The sequence below is a fragment of the Oncorhynchus nerka genome, linkage group LG6, assembly GCF_034236695.1.
Source record: "Oncorhynchus nerka isolate Pitt River linkage group LG6, Oner_Uvic_2.0, whole genome shotgun sequence".
Lineage (NCBI taxonomy): Eukaryota > Metazoa > Chordata > Actinopteri > Salmoniformes > Salmonidae > Oncorhynchus > Oncorhynchus nerka.
Genome location: NC_088401.1, coordinates 57,290,725 through 57,310,539, shown reverse-complemented (window position 1 = coordinate 57,310,539; position 19,815 = coordinate 57,290,725). Strand labels below are relative to the sequence as shown.

The window sequence follows — 19,815 nt, the reverse complement described above, 5'->3', positions numbered from 1 at the left end:
CATATGGCAATCGTGCCAAAATAAGTGTTTAGATTTTTTTTGTACCTACAAAATGTTATTTTGCTTAAATTGATAGGTTTAACAGCCAGTTGAATGAGTTCGATTGAGGCCAGGATTATGTAAAATTCAAACAAAAGATCAATCGGTGCATGGGCATTCGGGGAACGATGGCTACCTGGATTTTCAGATGGGTTTTCTTCCAAACATATCTAGTTCACAGTAACTAGCTACGTTGAGCTAATAAAAACAATGGAATACCGTCAACTAGCTAGTTATGAATTAACGTTACAAGGATGCAGCGAGTTTATTTCTAAAACTCGCGGGCTAGTTCGTTTAGTTGACCAGTTAGCTAACAAGAGGATTAGCTAACAAAGTTATCGTTAGCTGGCTAGCTTGTTTGACTAGCTAACCAGTTTACTAACCATCCATGGTGTGCCTAGATTAGCAGAAACTAGCTGGCAAGCTAACGTTAGTTGCTAACACACCGAGCAGTCTTGAGTTTGAATTTAAACGAACCTTTGCACGCTGGTTAAAATGTTTGGTAGGTAGCTAGCTAGATAATAGGTCCTCCGCCTCCACTTGTGGTAGACACTGGCCTACTAGACAGACTTCAAGCTGGCTATCCGTGTAGAGCGGAATTTGGGCGTTTTAACCCCAATCACGGGCATTGGAAAAGTAGTGCTGATCTGTGCCCCAGTGACCACTCCTTGACGACACTGCGGTTTGCGAAGTAAAACACTGACAAACGATCCATTCAATAGGCTTGTATATTTTATTTTACTTACATATCCGTCTCGTATTCTCGGCCTCTTCCTAACGTATTTATTTTATCCCCGTTTCTTTTTCTTCTTCTTTCCTGGTTTCTCGGTCAAACTCGGTCGGAGCAAAGCAACGGGACGAATACATAGGGGCTAGAGGGCGGGCATAACAGATAGATTTTTTTATATACCGTAAATACGGATAACAGTTGGCCGAAAAAGATTCCGCCCAAGTAATGGTGTCACAGGTTGCAGAATGAACCGTCAGGAGCACAAAGCACACTAGAAATCTCCACAAATATCCAACTGAATGGACATTAAAAACAAATATATATATATATACACACAGTGGGGCAAACAAGTATTTAGTCAGCCACCAATTGTGCATGTTCTCCCACTTAAAAAGATGAGAGAGGCCTGTAATTTTCATCATAGGTACACTTCAACTATGACAGACAAAATGAGAAAAAAAATCCAGAAAATCACATTGTAGGATTTTTAATGAATTTATTTGCAAATTATGGTGGAAAATAAGTATTTGGTCAATAACAAAAGTTGATCTCAATACTTTGTTATATACCCTATGTTGGCAATGACAGAGGTCACAAGGTTTTCACACACTGTTGCTGGTATTTTGGCCCATTCCTCCATGCAGATCTCCTCTGGAGCAGTGATGTTTTGGGGCTGTTGCTGGGCAACACGGACTTTCAACTCCCACCAAAGATTTTCTATGGGGTTGAGATCTGGAGACTGGCTAGGCCACTCCAGGACCTTTGAAATGCTTCTTACGAAGCCACTCCTTCGTTGCCCGGGCGGTGTGTTTGGGATCATTGTCATGCTGAAAGACCCAGCCACGTTTAATCTTCAATGCCCTTGCTGATGGAAGGAGGTTTTCACTCAAAATCTCACGATACATGGCCCCATTCATTCTTTCCTTTACACAGATCAGTCGTCCTGGTCCCTTTGCAGAAAAACAGCCCCAAAGCATGATGTTTCCACCCCCATGTTTCACAGTAGGTATGGTGTTCTTTGGATGTAACTCAGCATTCTTTGTCCTCCAAACACGACGAGTTGAGTTTTTACCAAAAAGTTATATTTTGGTTTCATCTGACCATATGACATTCTCCCAATCTTCTTCTGGATCATCCAAATGCTCTCTAGCAAACTTCAGACGGGCCTGGACATGTCCTGGCTTAAGCAGGGGGACACGTCTGGCACTGCAGGATTTGAGTCCCTGGTGGCGTAGTGTGTTACTGATGGTAGGCTTTGTTACTTTGGTCCCAGCTCTCTGCAGGTCATTCACTAGGTCCCCCCGTGTGGTTCTGGGATTTTTGCTCACCGTTCTTGTGATCATTTTGACCCCACGGGGTGAGATCTTGCGTGGAGCCCCAGATCGAGGGAGATTATCAGTGGTCTTGTATGTCTTCCATTTCCTAATAATTGCTCCCACAGTTGATTTCTTCAAACCAAGCTGCTTACCTATTGCAGATTCAGTCTTCCCAGCCTGGTGCAGGTCTACAATTTTGTTTCTGGTGTCCTTTGACAGCTCTTTGGTCTTAGCCATAGTGGAGTTTGCAGTGTGACTGTTTGAGGTTGTGGACAGGTGTCTTTTATACTGATAACAAGTTCAAACAGGTGCCATTAATACAGGTAACGAGTGGAGGACAGAGGAGCCTTTTAAAGAAGAAGTTACAGGTCTGTGAGAGCCAGAAATCTTGCTTGTTTGTAGGTGACCAAATACTTATTTTCCACCATAATTTGCAAATAAATTCATTAAAAATCCTACAATGTGATTTTCTGGAGAAAAAAAATCTAATTTTGTCTGTCATAGTTGAAGTGTACCTATGATGAAAATTACAGGCCCCTCTCATCTTTTTAAATGGGAGAACTTGCACAATTGGTGGCTGACTAAATACTTTTTTGCCCCACTGTATATATACAGTGCCTTGCGAAAGTATTCGGCCCCCTTGAACTTTGCGACCTTTTGCCACATTTCAGGCTTCAAACATAAAGATATAAAACTGTATTTTTTTGTGAAGAATCAACAACAAGTGGGACACAATCATGAAGTGGAACGACATTTATTGGATATTTCAAACTTTTTTAACAAATCAAAAACTGAAAAATTGGGCGTGCAAAATTATTCAGCCCCTTTACTTTCAGTGCAGCAAACTCTCTCCAGAAGTTCAGTGATGATCTCTGAATGATCCAATGTTAACCTAAATGACTAATGATGATAAATACAATCCACCTGTGTGTAATTCTCCGTATAAATGCACCTGCACTGTGATAGTCTCAGAGGTCCGTTAAAAGCGCAGAGAGCATCATGAAGAACAAGGAACACACCAGGCAGGTCCGAGATACTGTTGTGAAGAAGTTTAAAGCCGGATTTGGATACAAAAATATTTCCCAAGCTTTAAACATCCCAAGGAGCACTGTGCAAGCGATAATATTGAAATGGAAGGAGTATCAGACCACTGCAAATCTACCAAGACCTGGCCGTCCCTCTAAACTTTCAGCTCATACAAGGAGAAGACTGATCAGAGATGCAGCCAAGAGGCCCATGATCACTCTGGATGAACTGCAGAGATCTACAGCTGAGGTGGGAGACTCTGTCCATAGGACAACAATCAGTCGTATATTGCACAAATCTGGCCTTTATGGAAGAGTGGCAAGAAGAAAGCCATTTCTTAAAGATATCCATAAAAAGTGTTGTTTAAAGTTTGCCACAAGCCACCTGGGAGACACACCAAACATGTGGAAGAAGGTGCTCTGGTCAGATGAAACCAAAATTGAACTTTTTGGCAACAATGCAAAACGTTATGTTTGGCGTAAAAGCAACACAGCTCATCACCCTGAACACACCATCCCCACTGTCAAACATGGTGGTGGCAGCATCATGGTTTGGGCCTGCTTTAAAGCAAAATAAAGCAAAATCTACAATGGAATGGTTAAAAAATAAACATATCCAGGTGTTAGAATGGCCAACTCAAAGTTCAGACCTGAATCCAACCGAGAATCTGTGGAAAGAACTGAAAACTGCTGTTCACAAATGCTCTCCATCCAACCTCACTGAGCTCGAGTTGTTTTGCAAGGAGGAATGGGAAAAAATTTCAGTCTCTCGATGTGCAAAACTGATAGAGACATACCCCAAGCGACTTACAGCTGTAATCGCAGCAAAAGGTGGCGCTACAAAGTATTAACTTAAGGGGGCTGAATAATTTTGCACGCCCAATTTTTCAGTTTTTGATTTGTTAAAAAAGTTTGAAATATCCAATAAATGTCGTTCCACTTCATGATTGTGTCCCACTTGTTGTTGATTCTTCACAAAAAAATACAGTTTTATATCTTTATGTTTGAAGCCTGAAATGTGGCAAAAGGTCGCAAAGTTCAAGGGGGCCGAATACTTTCGCAAGGCACTGTATATTTTTTCAATTGGGATTGGTTCAAAACTTGATGTTGAAGTTGTGAAATGTCCGAGACTCACCCCCCAACAATGTAAGGAATTTCCCAATTTCCTGAAGATTCCTGAAGAGACCCCCATGATGGTGAAGAGTCTCTAGGCTAAAAACCACAGTACAAAATTGCTAAAAGGAGGCAATGCTGCACTCTAGAGGTAAAACTGCAAACAACTGTTTACTGTTATATACAGTGACTACGGAAAGAATTCAGCAGACAGCTTGATTTCCACATCTTGTTACTTATTCTAAAATTAAATGTTTAAAAAATCCTCAGCAATCTACACACAAAACCCCATAATGACAAAGCAAAAACACGTTTTTGTAAATGTTTTAAAAATAAAACATTAAAACATACCTTATTTACATAAATATTCAGACCCTTTGTTATGAGACTCAAAATTGAGCTCAGGTGCATCCTGTTTCCATTGACAATCCTTGAGCTGTTTCTACAACTTGATTGGAGCCCACCTGTGGTATACTCAATTGATTGGACATGATTTGGAAAGGCACACAGCTGTCTATATAAAGTTCCACAGTTGACAGTGCATGTCAGAGCAAAAACCAAGCCATGTGATCGAAGGAATTGTCCATAGAGCTCTGGGACAGGATTGTGTCAAGGCACAGATCTGGGCAAGGGTACCAAAACATGTCTGCAGCATTGAAGATCTAAGAACACAGTGGCCTCCATAATTCTTCAATGGAAGAAGTTTGGAACCACCAAGACTCTTCCTAGAGCTGGCCGCTCGGCCAAACTGAGCAATCGGGGAAGACGGGCCTTGGTCAGGGAGGTGCCCAAGAACCTGATGGTCACTCTGACAGAGCTCTAAAGTTCCTCTCTGGAGATGGGAGAACCTTCCAGAAGGACAAACATCTCTGCAGCAATCCACCAATCAGGGCTGTATGGTAAAGTGGTCAGACGGAAGCTACTCCTCAGTAAAAGGCACATGACAGCCCACTTGGAGTTTGCCAAAAGGCACCCAAAGGACTGTAAGACCATGAGAAACAAGATTCTCTGGTCTGATAAAACCAAGATTGGCCTGAATGCCAAGCGTCACGACAGGAGGAAAGCTGGCACTATCCCTACGGTAAAGCATGGTGGTGGCAACATCATGCTGTGGGGATGTTTTTCAGCTGCAGGGACTGGGAGACTAGTCAGGATCGAGGGGAAAGATGAACAGTGCAAAGTACAGAGACATCCTTGATGAAAGCCTACTCCAGAGCGCTCAGGACCTCAGACTGGGGTGAAGGTTCACCTTACAACAGATCAACGACCCTAAGCACACAGCCAAGACAACGCAGGAGTGGCTTCGGGACAAGTCTCAATGACCTTGAGTGACCTAGCCAGAGGCCGGACTTGAACCCAATCGAACATCTCTGAAGAGACCTGAAAATAGCTGTGCTGCGATGCTCCCCATCCAACCTGACAGAGCTTGAGAGGATCTGCAGAGAAAAATGTGAGAATCTCCCGAAATACAGGTGTGCCAAGCTTGTAGCGTCATATCCAAGAAGACTCAATGCTGTAATCGCTGCTAATGTTGCTTTTTAACAAAGTACTGAGTATAGGGTCTGAATACTTAAATAACTGATATCAGTTTTTAATAAATTAGGACAATTTTCTAAAAACCTGTTTTTGCTTTATCACTATGGGGTATTGTGTGCAGATGGGGGGAAATCTAATGAATTTTAGAATAAGGCTGTAACATAACAATGTGGAAAAAGTCAAGGGGTCTAAATACTTTCCGAAGGCACTATATATAGGAGTATTGGCTTAGTAGTGCAGCCACTGAGTCAGAAAAAAAGCATTTGCTCATTCATTCCTTCATATCAAAACACACTGTTTATTTATTTCGGCCAGAGTAGGTTACTTACTAAAATCTACTCATACAGTAACTTTATGTAGTATGTGCATTAAATCAGAGACAGACAACAGAGTATAAATCAGGGAGATGGGAAGAATAAGAGCGACGGGACAGATGTGGGTTCCAGTCTGGGGTGGGAAGTGTGAGAGAATGTATTAATTGTTTTTGTTGATATACACTGAACAAAAATATAAACGCAACGTGTAAAGTTTTGGTCCTATATTTCATGAGCTGAAATAAAAGATCCCAGAAACTTTCCATATGCAAAAAATTATTATTATCAATGTTGTGCACAAATTTGCTTACATCCCTGTTAGTGAGCATTTATCCTTTGCCAAGATAATCCATCCATCTGACAGGTGTGGCATATTAAGAAGCTGATTAAACAACATGATCTGGGGACAATAAGGCCAATCTAAAATGTGCAGTTTTGTCACACAACACAATGTCACAGATGTCTCCAGTTGAGGGAGCATTGGAATGCTGACTGCAGGAATGTCCACCATAGCTGTTCCCAGAGAATGTAATGATAATGTCAAAGAATGTAATGTAAATTTCTCTACCATAAGCTGCCTCCAACGTCGTTTTAGAGAATTTGGCAGTACGTCCAACCGGCCTCACAACCGCAGACCACATTGTGAACCACGCCAGCCCAGGACCTCTGGCTTCTTCACCTGCGGCATGGTCTGAGACCAGCCACCCGGACAGCTGATGAAACTGTGGGTTTGCACAACTGAAGAATTTCTGCAAACTGTCAGAAACAGTCTCAGTGAAGCTCGTTGTCCTCACCAGGGTCTCAACCTGACTGCAATTCGGAGTCGTAACCGACTTCAGTGGGAAAATGCTCACCTTCGATGGCCACTGGCACGCTGGAGAAGTGTGCTCTTCATGGATGAATCCCAGTTTGAACTGTACCGGGCAGATGACAGACAGCGTGTATGGCTTGTGTGGGTGAGCAGTTTGCTGATATCAACATTGTGAACAGAGTGCCCCATGGTGACGGTGGGGTTATGGTATGCGCAGACATAAGCTACGGACAACAAACACAATTGCATTTTATCGATGGCAATTTGAATGTGCAGAGCTACCGTGACGAGATCCTGGAGGCCCATTGTCGTGCAATTCATCTACCACCATCACTTCATGTTTCAGCATGATAATGCACGGCCCCATGTCACATGGATCTGAACACAATTCATGGAAGCTAAAAATGTCCCAGTTCTTCCATGGCCTGCATATTCACCAGACATGTCACCCATTGAGCATGTTTGGGATGCTTTGGATCAACATTCTCGACAGCATGTTCCAGTTCCCGCCAATATGCAGCAACTTCGCACAGCCATTGAAGAGGAGTGGGACAACATTCCACAAGCCACAATCAACAGCCTGATCAACTCTATGCAAATGAGGATTTGCACTGTTTGAGGCAAATGGTGGTCACACCAGATACTGGCTAGTTTTCTGATCCACACCACGCCCTACTTTAAAAAAACAAATCTGTGACCAACAGATGTATATCTGCATTCCCAGTCATGTGAAATCCATAGATTAGGGCATAATGGATTCATTTCAATTGACTGATTTCCTTATATGAACTATAACTCAGTAAAATCTTTGAAATTGTTGCATGTTGCGTTTATATTTTTGTTCACTGTATATGATTCTTTTTGCTCAAAAACGTTGTTAATTTATGTAATACTTCATATACTTTGCTTTGGCCACAGTGGCAACAACCCATTTATGCCAATAAAGCATATATGGAATTGAATGAGAACAAGAATGAGAGAATGCTGAAGAAAAATAAAGAACCTAAAGCCCCACTGGCCACCGGTGAGTTTGGGTGTCAGAGTGTCAGCGTCCCTGCCTGCTCTGGGTGTGTGACCATGTGTCTGCGCAGGTTGCTGGGGTTGTTGAAAGAGGCTCCACAGTGGGAGCAGCTGTAGGGTTTCTCCCCAGAGTGGGTCCTCAGATGGATGGTCAGGCTGCCATTCTGGGTGAAACCCTTCCCACACAGGGAGCACATGTAAGGTTTCTCCCCTGTATGAATACGCATGTGGACCCTCAGTGTCGTCTTGTTGACAAACGAGTTCCCACACAGGTTGCATATGACAGGCTTCTCTCCTGTGTGGACTGCTCGGTGGCGGATCAAGTCAAGCCGGCGAGAGAAGCGCTTCCCACAGTCGCTACAGAACAACGGCTTGGTACCATGGGGGACGTGGTGGCGCTGGAACTGGTTTACAAGACTAGGGCGCCTCACAGTCACACCCCCTGTTACCATGGTTGTTGTTGGGGTCGTTGGGGTGGTTTCTAGGGAAGCTACCTGTACGATTTTCAGACCCCGTCCTCCTGTATCCCCTCTCGGCAGACCCCCTCTGTCACTCTGCAAGCCCCTCATTTGGGGGTTGCCTTGCAGTGGTTCCCCAATAGAATGAGTGTTCAGCTGTATCTGATGGCTGATTGTGTGGTCCGGCAGCAGACCAGAGTGTGAGGGCAAACTCTGAGGTAGTTCTGGGGCTCTGAAGAAAGGGTAGTTCTCAGTACTGGTCACGCTGCACAGCGCTCCTTCACCTCGACCATGACCGTGAGGGTCATTCATGCTGTATGGTCCCTCATCGTGACCTAGTCTCTGGGTGGCATGTTCCGGCTGTGGTGTCACCATGGTAACATTCTCACCACAAATATCGTCATGACCTACGGGAAACAAAACGATAATATCATCTGGTAGTTATCTGGCTGTCAATTGTCTATATACCATCCCATCATTTTCTTCCTTCTCTTCTTCGTCCTCTACACACCTGCATCTGGCCCACATCCTCCAAAGTCATCGTCAGGACCCTCCTCATCTTTTATCAAGATGACATCTGGACTCTCCACATCTGCACACTGAACCATAAACACACACATTTACACAGACATGTAAACATTTCTAGAGTAGTAGTAGTAGCCTATGTCAGAAATGTGTGATGAGTTGTTAATATTGCCACTCACCTCTTTTTTGACTGTGGATGGTATCTCCTCTTCCCCTATTGTAATTGGGGCATCATCCCTGCTGTAAATTGATGTCTGGTGCTCAGGTGTCTTATCTATGAGGGAGAGCAAAGGTCAAAAACCATTCCTCTTCCAACATATTATGTTCAATTGACTGGAGTGTATTCATTAGTCGGATACAGTTGCAAAACCTGTTGTCCTAGAGAAAACAGTTTACTTTAGGAAGCACATGGAAGAAAACTGAACAAAACGAGAAGGGTCCAAACTAAATTTGGCCAATATAAACGGTTGTATGTTTTTCGTTTGGAGTAAACGGAATCCAACGGAATCCACCCAGAGATGATGAGGCGAAGCAAGAGGGATAACTTGGCCCAAAATCTGTATTTTCCAGCAGGTGGCGATTTTTTCTCACCAAGCGAAGTCTTTGTGTGGAGGTGAATGAAAGTGTCGAATTTGGTTAACAATTTTTTTTATTTCTTATTTGCTATGTGTGGCTTATTTGATCGAATATAAGTGTTGTAATGACTCGGTTGTTTGGAGTGTACGAATATAAGTAGGTCACGTGACATCCCGGCAACTTTGAGAAAAAACACTTTATATCAGAGTTGTGCCTGGTCGTCACTAGTTACCTCAAACACAAAGTCCTAAACCCCGCCCATTTCTACTACCTATCTTCTTAAAATGTGATTTTAAACCAACCCCTAACCACGTGTATAACCTTAAATTAAGACCAAATAGCAAATGTTTGTTTTCATGAATTTTTATGATGTAGCCTATTTTGATTTAGTGACTTTGTGCCCGTTGTTCACATGCGTATTCTGCCCTCTCGTTGGCTAGAACCGTCCCACCTGACAGTCTCCTCCCGACTGCCTTCCATTTTTTAAGACATTTTGTTAGAGCGGCCACTAGAGCATCTGGTTAATATAATGGATTATCTGTGATACACCCATGTCTCCCAGATAGCAGTGTGAGAGCCTCAACCAACCTGCGAGTTTCCCCCGAGGCCTGCATAAAGTTCTGCTGAAAGAAAAGCGACTGCCCCGCGGTGTACTCGCCCTTTGTAGTCGCAGGGTGAAAAGCTCGTTCTTCATCACCTTCATCCTCATTTTCAGAGCTTCGTTTTCTTTGTAGCTGCGAGAAATCTCCAACTGCAAATCAGCCGAGCTCTCGGAAAAGAGTTGACTTATCTCGTCAACGGCTGCTCTAGCAAGCACGTCCATTATCGAGGCAAGTTGTGTCTGTACAGACAGATGAGCCTGCATGTTTGTTGACATCGATTGCTGGCGAGATTAACGAAAGAGGGAGAAATTGGAAAAGATCAGACAAACTGTGACGCGTCTGTCTGTGTACACAAAACGACTTCCGGTGAATAACGCAGCTCACCGTAATTATACGAAGATGTCCGCTGACTTTTTTGGGAGTAGCAAATATGGTGTACTAAATCACCACAGGATCGTTGGAATGAACGATCATTGATTAGTGACATTGGTGGGAAAATTACTCAATTGTCATATTTGAGTAAAAGATAACTTAATAGAAAATGACTGAAGTGATAGTCATCCAGTAAAATACTACATGAGTTAAAGTCTAAAAGTATCTGGTTTTAAATGTACTGTGGTGGAAAAGGTACGCAATTGTCATACTTGAGTAAAAGTTAAAAGTAAATGCTATACAACAAATTCCTTGTATTAAGCAAACCAGACTGCACGGTGTTCTTGTTTTTATTTTATTTTACAGACAGCCATGGGCACACTCCATTATACCAACACATAATTTACAAACACAGCATTTGTGTTTAGTGAGTCCGCCAGATCAGAGGCATTTGGGATGAAAACGTATTATTTTGGCTGGTGTGATTTTAAACCAAACCCTAAACACACTGCTAACCTTATGCCTAACCTTAAATTAAGACCAATTTTTACGAAATAGCCATTTTGACTTTTTGCCGTGACAACTGTACAGTCGTGGCCAAAAGTTTTGACAATGACACAAATATTAATTTTCACAAAGTCTGCTGCCTCATTGTCTTTAGATATTTTTGTCAGATATTACTATGGAATACTGAAGTATAATTACAAGCATTTCATATGTGTCAAAGGCTTTTATTGACAATTACATGAAGTTGATGCAAAGAGTCAATATTTGCAGTGTTGACCCTTCTTTTTCAAGACCTCTGCAATCTGCACTGGCATGTCAATTAACTCCTGGGCAACATCCTGACTGATGGCAGCCCATTCTTGCATAACCAATGCTTGGAGTTTGTCAGAATTTGTGGGTTTTTGTTTATCCACCCACCTCTGAGGATTGACCACAAGTTCTCAATGAGATTAAGGTCTGGGGAGTTTCCTGGCCATGGACCCAAAATATCAATGTTTTGTTCCCCAAGCCACTTAGTTATCACTTTTGATAACTGTTCGTCACCAAACTGTTGTTCATCACCAAACTGTTCCTGGATGGTTGGGAGAAGTTGCTCTCGGAGGATGAGTTGGTACCATTCTTTATTCAATGGCTGTGTTCTTCGGCAAAATTGTGAGTGAGCCCACTCCCTTGGCTGAGAAGCAACCCCACACATGAATGGTCTCAGGATGCTTTACTGTTGGCATGACACAGGACTGATGGTAGAGCTCACTTGTCTTCTCCGGACAAGCTTTTTTCCAGATGACCCAAACAATCGGAAAGGGGATTCATCAGAGAAAATTACTTTACCCCCGTCATCAGCAGTCCAATCCCTGTACCTTTTGCAGAATATCAGTCTGTCCCTGATGTTTTTCCTGGAGAGAAGTGGCTTCTTTGCTGCCCTTCTTGACACCAGGCCCTCCTCCAAAAGTCTTTGCCTCACTGTGCGTGCAGATGCACTCACACCTGCCTGCTGCCATTCCCGATCAAGCTCTGTACTGATGGTGCCCCGATCGCGCAGCTGAATCAACTTTAGGAGACGGTTCTGGTGCTTGCTGGACTTTCTTGGGCACCCTGAAGCCTTCTTCACAACAATTGAACCGCTCTTCTTGAAGAGCGACCTAAAACAACAATATAGCAAGGTCAGATGATGTCAATCCTTCTTGACTTCTTTTCAACTTATTAAGTGCCGTTTGTTAAGTGTGTTTTGTCCTATATTTATATATATTTTATTTTTAATCCCAGCCCCCGTCCCTGCAGGGGGCCATTTGCCTTTTGGTAGGCCATCATTGTAAATAAGAATATGTTCTTAACTGACTTGCCTAGTTAAATAAAGGTTCAATAAAAACAATACATCCGCATACAAACATGGTCTCTTTCTTGAGTAAGGCGGGTGTTTCAGCCTAGCTCAGTGCTTTCTGTGGTGGAGGGGCAGCCAGCGAAAATACAGAGTTTAGGCATTGGTAATCTTCTCTAGTTGCGCCGTGATTGGCTCAGTCACTCATGGGGACACTATGTCTCCGCAGAATCTACAGGGAGAGCTAGGCAATTCAAGCCCCTTTGGGTGCTGCCACAGATTTACATTAGAAGTGGCGGTCCATGAAGGCTCAATGCCATTGGCCACACATAAAATGACGTCAAATCATATTTTTCTAAAGTAGCTTTGATTGGACTGTTCATGTCAACGTCATACTTTCACAATCTTAGCTAGCAAGTTAGACAAGCAGTCATTATCATGAATCACATCAACAATCTCCTGGCAAATCCTTTTCATATGAAGATAAATTATAGATAATACTTATCAGCGCTCATCGGCCATTGGACATAAACATTACACAACAAGCCGAAAGTCACAAATGTAATAATGAATGGTTTTGAAGGAATCAATGGCTAACTGCAAGCGTCACAAAGCAATCACTATTTTGCTTCCCTTGCCTGCTATTAGGTGGAGAGGGTGTGTGGTCCAAGTCTGGGTTTAAGGATTTAAAACATCTGTCTGAAAGGGTCTATTTTCCAAGTTTAAAAGGATAAACATTCACATGCAACACCATGGACCAGAAAAGGTTGAATACAATGGCCATGCTGTCAATCTGGCATGATTTCTGCTGCGGTCAAGGCAACTGGGAACTGAGAAAAAAAACTAGCTCCGACTGGGAAAATTTTGAACGGTCATCCAACTCGGGAACTCGGGCCTCTTTCTAGAGCTCCGACCTGAAGATCACTGACATCATGATTCAACCTTGTTTTTTCAGAGTTCTCAGTTGTCTTGAAAGCACCATAAATCCAGAGAATGACTAAATTTGCACACAAGGACCACGGCTCACAACATTCAAGTTAGCACAGCATACCTTTTTTATTTAAGTAGTTATAAGTTATAAACAAACTCTTATTTACAATGACAGGTTAGTGGGTTAATTGCCTTGTCTGTCTACAATTATTTTCTCAGTGGTTTAACTGCCTTGTCTGGCCCCACGGGTAGAACAACAGTTTTTAACCTTGTCAGCTTGGGGATTCGATCCAGCAACCTAACAATTACCGGCCTAACGCTCTAACCACTAGGCTACCTGCCGCCATAAGAACAGTCCAAAAATGTACTGTATGCTGCTGCATAAATTGTGTCATATAGTCCTGTAGCTAAGAAAGTAATACTAAGTGTATGTTGTGTAGTAAGCTGTTAATAGCCCATGTGCCTCACCTTAAGAATTTGGAATCTGTCCCCCTCAGAATTTAGCCTACTGTTCTGACTTGGTGGTGCACAGAAATGTATTCATCGAATATTGTAAGCTCCTTCATTGTCTGCCTATATGCCCACGTTATTTGTCCTATGCTTCTGATTTGATGTACCGAATACGGTAAGAACAGCCCATGTTCAGCCGAAAAGTGCTGAAAAAATGGTTATATCAACTACTCGCTCATTAATGTCTTAATCGAAATTACGGCTTGCCTCGTATCCACGCATCGTTCCCTTAAACCATAGTTTGTACAATTATTATATTGCTTATATAGGTATATCTCATTCGTATCTTAGAATTTTAGTCAATGTTGGAATTATTTCATTGTTTTGCTTACTTTGTGTATTATAATTAGCTCATGTTCTTTTCTTCACGAGGTGGAGATACTATATAATGTTGTTTGGTCTGTAACCATGTTTGCCAGTGACAATCTATTCCCATTCATATATATTTTTGTTAAACAAAAAGTTAAGTAATAGACCCTGTTATTCCAGTTGATATTTCAAGGGTTGTAATGTGCAATGTGCGCAATGTGTGTCCGTATATTGTCTATAAAAGTGGATCCTCGTGATTGTATATTCCTTACTTTTTAGATCACATAGGCCTAATAAAATAATAAAATGTTGTGTAGTGGTTTTGCTGGCATGCACCTAAAAAACTTGGTTGAGTTGCCCCATCAAGATTTGCATGTTAAAATCGCCACTGACAAGGACAGATGACTCTTCTCCTTCCTGCCATTAACCACACGATTCATCAAGCGTACATTGACCCCTCCAGGAATTTCATTTAACATTTCAATGTCAACTTCTTCCAAAACTCAAGAAATTACTAATTTAATAGGTGCCCTGCGCCGTAGCTCAAAGCACAACACACGATAATCTCCAAATTGAGAGAGATCCATGTAATTCCAGTTGATACTTCTCGTGATCTTCACAGATTTTACTTTTACTTTGCTTTCTCCACCACTTTGGATATTTTCATTGGATTCACCAAGTCGTGTGTACATAATCCCAGAAAACGTACTCCTACCAGATACGATGGGGAATCATCAACACTTTGTTTTCTTTTTAATATGAATTTAGCTTATTTTCCCATTCAACATTTCCAATGCCATCCAATTCAAGCTCCATCTTCCAGCATCTCTTATTAACCAGACCATCATCCTTTTCAGTAGAAAGTGCAAATACGACACAACTTTAAATTCTTAAATGTCAGGTTGTATGATATATTGCCACAAATCTAATGCAGATTGATGCTATTCCATCTTTATACAAAAGTTTCTGAAAAAAACGTATACACTTCTATTTTTGCAATTTGAATTAGATTTATCAAAAACTCATATGCCAACATGGGGAAACTTAGTCAGTTGTCCAACCGAATGCATTCAACCGAAATGTGTCTTCTGCAATTAACCCAACCTCTCTGAATCAGAGAGGTGAGCTGCCTTAATCGACATCCATGTCATCGGCACCTGTGAATTAGTTGTTGTTAGCAGACTTTTTCGCCTTACCGGCTCGGGGATTCAGAACAGCAACCTTTCGGTTACTGGCCCAATGCTCTTTGCCTAGCGACCATAGATTGCTGTTTATGTATCTAGTCATGTATATTTTGATAATCATTATCACTAGTACTGCTAGCATATCTGACATTAGCTAGCTAGTGGCAACTAACGTTAGCCTACCTCAATACAACTCAGATTTGGCTTGGCAGCACGATAACATTAAAAAAAGAAGGCAAATAATTAGTAGGAAAACCGTTTGTCATGATTATGATGTTGCCAGATTGACTTCAGATGCAGTATAACTTTAGCCAGCTAACTAAGATTGAGGGGACCACCATATTTTAGCAAGGTAACATTAGCATTGCTAGCTATTTTTGATTAACTTTGTTAGTGTGATGGAACATTTTATGTTGGTGCTTTTCTATTTATACATTTCTGTGTTCTATGTTTGTGCTTTTCAGGTGACTGATTTTTTTTTTCTTCAGGTGACTGATTGAAAGAACCCTCACTATCAGTATCTGCAATTTGGCAGTACGCCCAGACCCTTATTTTGACAACAAAAGATCTCCGTTTCAAGGTCTCAGCTTAGAGAGAAGAAGCCTCGTGAGGTACTGGTCTGTCACATGCATGACCCAGTATTGGTCGGTCACATGAATGAAGCAAACGTTAATGATTCATTCATTTTGATTAAGCTAAATCATGCAAATATGACTTTTGTGCAGTATATAAGAGAACTAATGGGACTGCCCCGTGAGAGACTTCAGACCGGTACTTTATGCATCTAAGTTTGACTGTGACCTCTCCAGCTTGCTGACAATAAAGAGTGCTTAATTTAATATTGACTTTGAGTGTACTGTGTAAGAATTTCCACAACAATTTGTTGTCATGAACTGGATCAGTGATTCCACCTGTGGAGCATCCCAGGGAAGGTCTGCGAGGGAGACACCGGTGCCGCATTCCCTAGTGGGAAAGAATAAAGGAATTTCCCATCTGACCAAAGACGACGTGCACCCGCCCAGACCAGACTTTTACTGAGAGCTGCCCGGGGGAAGATACCAGATCCGCGGACTTCTGAGGGACATGTCTTCTGAATTCCAGTAAGTCAATTAATGTAATTCAGGTGAGCAACGCATTAAAAGGTACTCATAGTCTTATAGAGAGAAGGATATTCACTAGTTTTATGAGAAGACTAGAGCGAGGAAGTAACTGTACCATGGAAAGCCCCGCTGACAGCTGTCTTTATATAAGGGCACAGGGCGAGACCCAGATGCAGACAAAGGAGGCAGATGGTTCGAGTCTCTAATATTTATTAGTATCCAAGGGGCAGGCAAGAGAATGGTCGTGGACAGGCAAGAAGATCATAACAAGGTCAGAGTCTGGGCAGGCAAGGGTCATAACCCGGGAGGACTAGCAAAAGAAAGATAAGAAAAAGCAGGAGCACGGGAAAAACATGCTGGTTGACTTGACAAGATGAACTGGCACAGAGAGACAGGAAACACAGGGATAAATACACCGGGGAAAATAAGTGACACCTGGAGGGGGTGGAGACAATCACAAGGACAAGTGAAACAGATCCGGGCGTGAGACTGTAGGCATTTATAAGAAACGTCTATGTGGTCTGCAGCCCCTACAAATAACACAAGGTATTTTTGAATACGTGGTGTTATTAAATATGTAGAGGAGATACATATGGTGCATAGAAAGTAACAACAAGAGAATCGTTGAAGATGTACATGGGTAATAAGGGAGATTACCGATTGTGTTTGGGAATAGTACTAAGCAAATGTGGATGTGAAAGTTGTGTGATTGTGAGATATGGTATATTAAGCTGATTGAAATTTGGCTGATTGAAATTTTGATACTAAATTGATTGAAATTATTACTATTTAAGATTGGAATTTGGATAATAAGATTGAAATATGGATAATAATCTGATTGAAAATTGCACAATAAGAGATTGAAATGTAACAAAACAATTCTGAGTGAATGAGGTAGAGGATGACGTCTCAGAAATCTCATACGTATCATGCCTCATAGGGTAACATGTCTCGATTAGTAACGAGGATAACATGATAACATGTCTCATTGGAGATAACATGATTACACGTCTCATTAGTAACGAGGGTAACATGACCTTAGATTACATGAGGATAGCATGACTCATCAGTAGAGTTTGATGCTATAACGTTGTTATTGCAGACTTGTTTACGTGCTGCTGTGCGTTTTGTTGCTAACCTTACTTTGCTACCTGCCAACTTTACGATTTTTACTTTTTAATTATCGTTTATATTTTTGGTTTTTCCCTCACTCAACGTTTTTCTTTCTTTTTCATTCAACTTTTTCACTCCGGACGCTTTATCTGGACGTGGTTCGTCAGGACCTCCACCAGCCGAAGCTAAGTAGTAACATTAACATGATGCCTTCTAATTGCAGTCGCTGTACTCATAATATACAGGAGAACGATCGCCTGACAGCAAGGATAGCTGTGCTGCAAGCCCAGCTTCAGATGCAATCGTTAGGCAAGGGTAACTTCAGTGTAGGAAAGGATGAAACAGCGTCTGTGACACCAGTAAGTACAGATAGTAGTATAAATCCCCTCGCATGGTCCCCGCAGCCAGACAACTTTCTCATGGCTTCTGGAGGAAATGCTGTAGGAATGCTCAACCGGTGTCGCTCATTCAGCCGACAGAAACTTTCAACCGGTTCTCCCCATTAAGCAGCGAGTCAGAGGCCGAGCCTTCTCTGGTCTCTACTCCTCCCGTTACGGGGTCTGAGACGCCGAAGCCTCCCACCATTAGCTCTGACAAATTGAAAATCGGAGTCATTGGCGACTCCATTACCTGTAGTATTAGACTTAAAACAAATCATCCAGCGATCATACACTGTTTACCAGGGGGCAGGGCTACCGACGTTAAGGCTAATCTGAAGATGGTGCTGGCTAAAGCTAAAACTGGCAAGTGTAGAGAGTATATGGATAATGTTATCCACGTCGGCACCAACGATGTTAGGATGAAACAGTCAGAGGTCACCAAGAGCAACATAGCTTCAGCGTGTAAATCAGCTAGAAAGATGTGTCGCCATCGAGTAATTGTCTCTGGCCCCCTCCCAGTTAGGGGGAGTGATGAGCTCTACAGCAGTCTCACAACTCAATCACTGGTTGAAAACTGTTTTCTGCCCATCCCAAAAGATAGAATTTGTAGATAATTGGCCCTCTTTCTGGGACTCACCCACAAACAGGACCAAGCCTGGCCTGTTGAGGAGTGACGGATTCCGTCCTAGCTGGAGGGGTGCTCTCATCTTATCTACGAACATAGACAGGGCTCTAACTCCCCTAGCTCCACAATGAAATAGGGTGCAGGCCATGCAGCAGGCTGTTAGCCAGCCTGCCAGCTTAGTGGAGTCTGCTAATAGCACAGTCAGTGTAGTCAGCTCAGCTATCCCCATTGAGACTGTGTCTGTGCCTCGACCTAGGTTGGGCAAAACTAAACATGGCGGTGTTCGCCTTAGCAATCTCACTGGAATAAAGACCTCCTCCATTCCTGCAATTATTGAAAGAGATTGTGATACCTCACATCTCAAAATAGGGCTACTTAATTAACGTTAGATCCCTCACTTCCAAGGCAGTTATAGTTAATTAACTAATCATAATGAACTAATCACTGATCATAATCTTGATATGATTGGCCTGACTGAAACATGGTTTAAGCCTGATGAATTTACTGTGTTAAATGAGGACTCTCCTCCTGGTTACACTAGTGACCATATCCCCCGCGCATCCCGTAAAGGCGGAGGTGTTGCTAACATTTACGATAGCAAATTTAAATTTACAAAGAAAATTGACGTTTTCATCTTTTGAGCTTCCTAGTCATGAAATCTATGCAGCCTACTCAATCACTTTTTATAGCTACTGTTTATAGGCCTCCTGGGCCATATACAGCGTTCCTCACTGAGTTCCCTGAATTCCTATCGGACCTTGTAGTCATGGCAGATAATATTCAAATTTTTGGTGACTTTAATATTCATATGGAAAAGTCCACAGACCAACTCCAAAAGGCTTTCGGAGCCATCATCGACTCAGTGGGTTTTGTCCAACATGTTTCCGGACCTACTCACTGCCACAGTCATACTCTGGACCTAGTTTTGTCCCATGGAATAAATGTTGAGGATCTTAATGTTTTTCCTCATAATCCTGGACTATCGGACCACCATTTTATTACGTTTGCAATCGCAACAAATAATCTGCTCAGACCCCAAGCAAGGATCATCAAAAGTCATGCTATAAATTCTCAGACAACCCAAAGATTCCTTGATGCCCTTCCAGACTCCCTCTGCCTACCCAAGGATGCCAGAGGACAAAAATCAGTTAACCACCTTACTGAGGAACTTGCGCAATACCCTAGATGCAGTCGCACCCCTAAAAACTAAAAACATTTGTCATAAGAAACTAGCTCCCTGGTATAAAGAAAATACCCGAGCTCTGAAGCAAGCTTCCAAAAAATTGGAACGGAAATGGCGCCACACCAAACTGGAAGTCTTCCAACTAGCTTGGAAAGACTGTACCGTGCAGTATCGAAGAGCCCTCACTGCTGCTCGATCATCCTATTTTTCCAACTTAATTGA

The 19,815-nt window shown here is 42.3% G+C and overlaps 1 protein-coding gene and 1 pseudogene across 1 annotated transcript; both read right to left on the bottom strand.

Annotated features, from left to right (window-relative positions):
* LOC115130722 (catenin delta-1-like) overlaps nt 1–941 on the bottom strand; it is a 41,563-nt pseudogene extending 40,622 nt beyond the window's left edge.
* Nucleotides 942–6,037: 5,096 nt separating this feature from the next.
* Nucleotides 6,038–10,411, bottom strand: LOC115131169 (zinc finger protein 252-like). The gene is made up of 4 exons (XM_029662764.2): nt 10,052–10,411; nt 9,067–9,161; nt 8,874–8,961; nt 6,038–8,769 (listed from the first exon to the last, which is right to left on the bottom strand). The coding sequence occupies exons 1-4, from the start codon at nt 10,338–10,340 to the stop codon at nt 7,922–7,924; spliced, it is 1,320 nt and encodes a 439-aa protein (XP_029518624.1). The 5' UTR covers nt 10,341–10,411; the 3' UTR covers nt 6,038–7,921.
* Nucleotides 10,412–19,815: the final 9,404 nt, after the last annotated feature.

Bases quoted from the DNA above. Each gene is read 5' to 3' on its own strand.
- LOC115131169 (XM_029662764.2), bottom strand. From the start codon at position 10,340: ATGTCAACAAACATGCAGGCTCATCTGTCTGTACAGACACAACTTGCC. The intron at 9,162-10,051 runs GTTGGTTGAGGC...TCTCCCTCATAG, and splicing joins GCCTCGGGGGAAACTCGCAG to ATAAGACACCTGAGCACCAG. The intron at 8,962-9,066 runs GTGAGTGGCAAT...TTTATGGTTCAG, and splicing joins CATCCACAGTCAAAAAAGAG to TGTGCAGATGTGGAGAGTCC.